The 3,707-nt window shown below is 53.6% G+C and overlaps 1 protein-coding gene across 1 annotated transcript; it reads right to left on the reverse strand.

Moving 5' to 3' along the window:
* Positions 1-206: 206 nt before the first annotated feature.
* LORICRIN (loricrin cornified envelope precursor protein) lies at positions 207-698 on the reverse strand. The gene has a single exon (XM_012559119.1). The coding sequence runs from the start codon at positions 696-698 to the stop codon at positions 207-209; it is 492 nt and encodes a 163-aa protein (XP_012414573.1).
* Positions 699-3,707: the final 3,009 nt, after the last annotated feature.

A 3,707-nucleotide genomic window follows, 5' to 3' on the forward strand; every position in this document is an offset into this window, starting at 1 on the left:
GTATTGGGAGTTGGGAGGTCGTAGTACAGAAACCAAGGAGGAAAACCTGCAGAACCAGACGCAGCCTGCGAGCTCACAGGCTTCTAGGTCAGTAACATGAGAAGAAGGGCTTGTAAACCTCAGAGCAATATCATGAGAGCGCCAAGCCCATCTGCGCCCACGGAGAACACTTCCAGCTCCTCCGCCTCCGGGGCGTCCCAGGGGCCTTATTTGCATGGCCAGGTAGGCGCCTGCTTCTGCTGGGTCTGGTGGCAGACAGGGACGCCCTTGCCACTGCCAGAACCACCCCGGGAAGAGCCCCCGCCGCAGCTGGAGTCGCCGCCGCCTCTGGAGGAGCCACCTCCGTAGCAAGACCCGCCGTCGCCGCCACCACCGCTGGAGAAGCAGCCGGAGCCGCCCCCGGAGGAGCCGCCGCTACAGCCGCCTCCGTAGCTCTGGTACTGGACCTGCTGGCCGGAGTGGGAGCCGCCAAAGCCCCCGGACGAGCCGCCCCCGCAACTGGAGCCGCCCCCGGACGAGCCACCGTCCCCGCAGTACTTGATGCCCCCTCCGGATCCGCCCCCGGAGGAGCCCCCTCCGCAGCTGGAGTCCCCGCCGCCGCCGCTGCCTCCACCTCCGCAGCCTCCGCCTCCGCCGCCACCGATCTTCACGCAGCCCACTGGGGGTATGGGAGTGGGTTGCTTTTTCTGGTGGGACATCTGGTCTAGGGAGAAAGGAGACCCTGGAAGGAGAGCAGAGAGCATCACTGGACCAGCTGCAGAAGGATGCGGGGAAGGAGGCAGCTGCATCCATGAGGCGACACCCATCACCTCGGGGCTGCGCGCCTGGGCTAGCCTCCTCCTGTTAGGATGCCTGGGGCGCTCTCAGCAGGGACTTCTAGGATAGTAACATTTAGAAAATGATTGAGTGCCGCTACAGGAAGTCTTCATCCAGCTTTAAACAGGCCAGTCGGGGGTGCCCATTTCTCTCCTTATCCCAGCTCCTAGGCTTGGCTCTGCCTCCAGCCTCTGCTATGTGATTTTTGGGCAAATCACCCACCCTCCCGAGCCTTTTTCCTCATCTGTAACATGAGAGACTTGGAACACTTCATCTCCCAGATCTCTTCCAATCCCAGCACGATTCTCTGAGTGCAAACAGGAAGTTATCAGAAACCTCTGTCCAGATTAGGGGATTTTCCCCATCCCCAGCACAACAGAGGGAGGTTTGTTGAGGTGTTGGAGAGTTGTTGTACCCCTATTCCTTGTAGAATCTCTTAGTTCAAACTCTTGATCTGTGCCATTGAGCTAAGCCAGGACCCAGGGGCCACTTATCTGACAGGACAGGCTGCACCCGGCCCTGCCTGGAGACAGGGAAAGGACCATGGGTGTCCTAATGATCCCTTTGACCAGCCTCTCTGACCAAAAGACATGAACCATCTCTTTTATGATTTGCTCAAGTCCAAGCTTGATAGAAGGGACTGTAACTGGTAGGAAGTTGTATCCCAGCATTTCCCTCTCAGAACGTCTGCCTCTGTGAAGCAGGAATTGGGTCCTAAGATCCCTCTCGTCTGCAGCATTCTCTGACTCATTTTTCCGCCTTTCTGAGAGTAGACTCAGCTGTTTCTGCTGACAGGTTCAGGAGGTCCATCCAGCCCATGCGTGGGCTACCTCTGACTCAGTGCCCCTCTGTGCCCAGCACCATGTCTGCCCTTGCAGGGGTGCCAGAGCGGCAGGTGATAGTCTTTTCTTTTCAGAGTTTACATTCTGGTCAGGAGACCAGAAACACCATGCAGAGCAAAAGCTCAGCCCTTCTCTCTCTTTCCTGCCTGTATCCCCTCTAAACTCTAAGTGAGTGCACTTGGGAAGGCAGAGGTCCTGTAGCTCCGCAAAGGGAGAGAGACCCTGACCATCCCCAGGTCCACCAGCTTCTGCAGGCCTGGGCAGGGCCCTCTGGGAAGACAAAAACGCCAGCTGAGCACTCACTTACCTGAAGCAGCAAGGAAGGGTGAGTGAGGAGAGGAGATGCTGGCAATGTGAGGAGCACTGGATGTCCCGGAGTTTTATACTCTTCAAAGCTGAGTCATCTGTTGATCCAGAGCAGCCTCTCACAGTTATGTGACCCACGGCTGTCAGCCCCACCTCCTTGGATTGCAGGCACAGGGTGGCCCCTTTGTGAAGATTTTGGCATTCTTAAAATGGGCAGCCTAGTGTGTGACTGGCCCCTTCCCTGATGCAACTGTGTGACAGGCTGGCCAGCAGGGATGGCCTGCCAGAGTGGATGGCAGACCTTGTTTCCCAAACCTCTGGCACAGGGTTCATGCCACATAGCCAGAGGACCATGGCTGGTGATGGGTCCAGACTCTTGAAGCAGTCTAAGTAAGAGTCATACTGGAGATCTCGGATCCCTGGCTCTGGAAACTCTTAGAACTTTAGACGAGAACCAGTTGCTCTTTTGTCACAGATTTCTCCCCAGGGTTTCACATGGACTTTAACGGGGTGTTTCTGTCCTGCCCACTGGGTTGTGCGGGCTCCTATGGTCATGCACAAGCCTCCAGCACCCAGTCCTGGGCTGTACACTATGGGCAATGCTATAACAAACGGGACACCGAAGGCTGCTTTGATTTGTCCCATTTTACATTCCCACCAGCAGTGGATGAGAGATCCAGTTTCTCCGTATCCTCTCCAGCATTTGGCATTATCACTATTTTTTATTTTAGCTATTTTAATAGGTATGTAGTGCCCTTTTCAGGTTTTTCCTTCGTGAAATTACATTTGTTTTTAGCACATGGCAGGTGGATAGCCTTAGTCAGGGTGAGGCTTTCAGATTTGCCCTGTTCGTACCCATTGCCTTAAGATATTTTAAAAAATGTGCTTGTTTTACATTCTGAAGACTTACAAAGCTGTTTGAAAGTTTGCCCGGTATTTTATTTGGCTCTGGTGTCCTGTGGTCTTGCGCTGCAAGACTGACCTCAGCCTGAGAGGCAGCAGTGGAATGGAATGGACTTGAGGTTAGATGACTGGGTTTGGGGGCTTCCTTGGCTATCTACCAGCTGTGTCACCGTGGGCAAAGTCAGATCACCTTACTCAGTGCCTGCAGATAGTGGGTGCTCGGTAAATAATTGTTGACTGTTGAATGGACATGCCTTCTGAGCCTCAGTTGCCTTGTCTGTCAAATGGAAACAGTAATACCTATTTCAGGGGCTTAAAAAACAGAACGGAACAATACTGTCAAGTAGATTCCGACTCATAGCAACCCTACAGGACAGAGTAGAACTTCCCCGTAAGGTTTCCAAGGAGCAGCAGGTGGATTCGAACTGCTAACCTTTTGGTTAGGGGCCGAGCTCTTAACTACTGCACCCGCAGGGCTTGTGAAGGGAGAATAGTCATATAAAGTGTATCAGGTGATGCTATCCTTTTTATTGCTTTCTCTGGTAAAAAAGGAAAATGAGTTGCTGTCAAGTTGATGCAGACTCATGGTGAACCTATGCGTGTCCGAGTAGCACCGTGCTCCGTATGTTTTTCATTGGCTGGTTTTTCAGAAGTAAATCTCCATGCCTTTCTTCTGGGGTCCCTCTGGGTGGACTTGACCACCAGCCGTTTGGTTAACAACCGAGCATGTTAACCGTTTGCTCCACCCAGAGTCTCCCATAACCACACATCCTTCCTCCAGATTCTGATCTGTCCTTGGACACCGAGGCCAGAAGGGAGACTGTGGATGGCTTGAGGCAA

The sequence above is a fragment of the Trichechus manatus genome, unplaced genomic scaffold (assembly GCF_000243295.1).
Source record: "Trichechus manatus latirostris isolate Lorelei unplaced genomic scaffold, TriManLat1.0 scaffold00213, whole genome shotgun sequence".
Taxonomy (NCBI): Eukaryota; Metazoa; Chordata; class Mammalia; order Sirenia; family Trichechidae; genus Trichechus; species Trichechus manatus.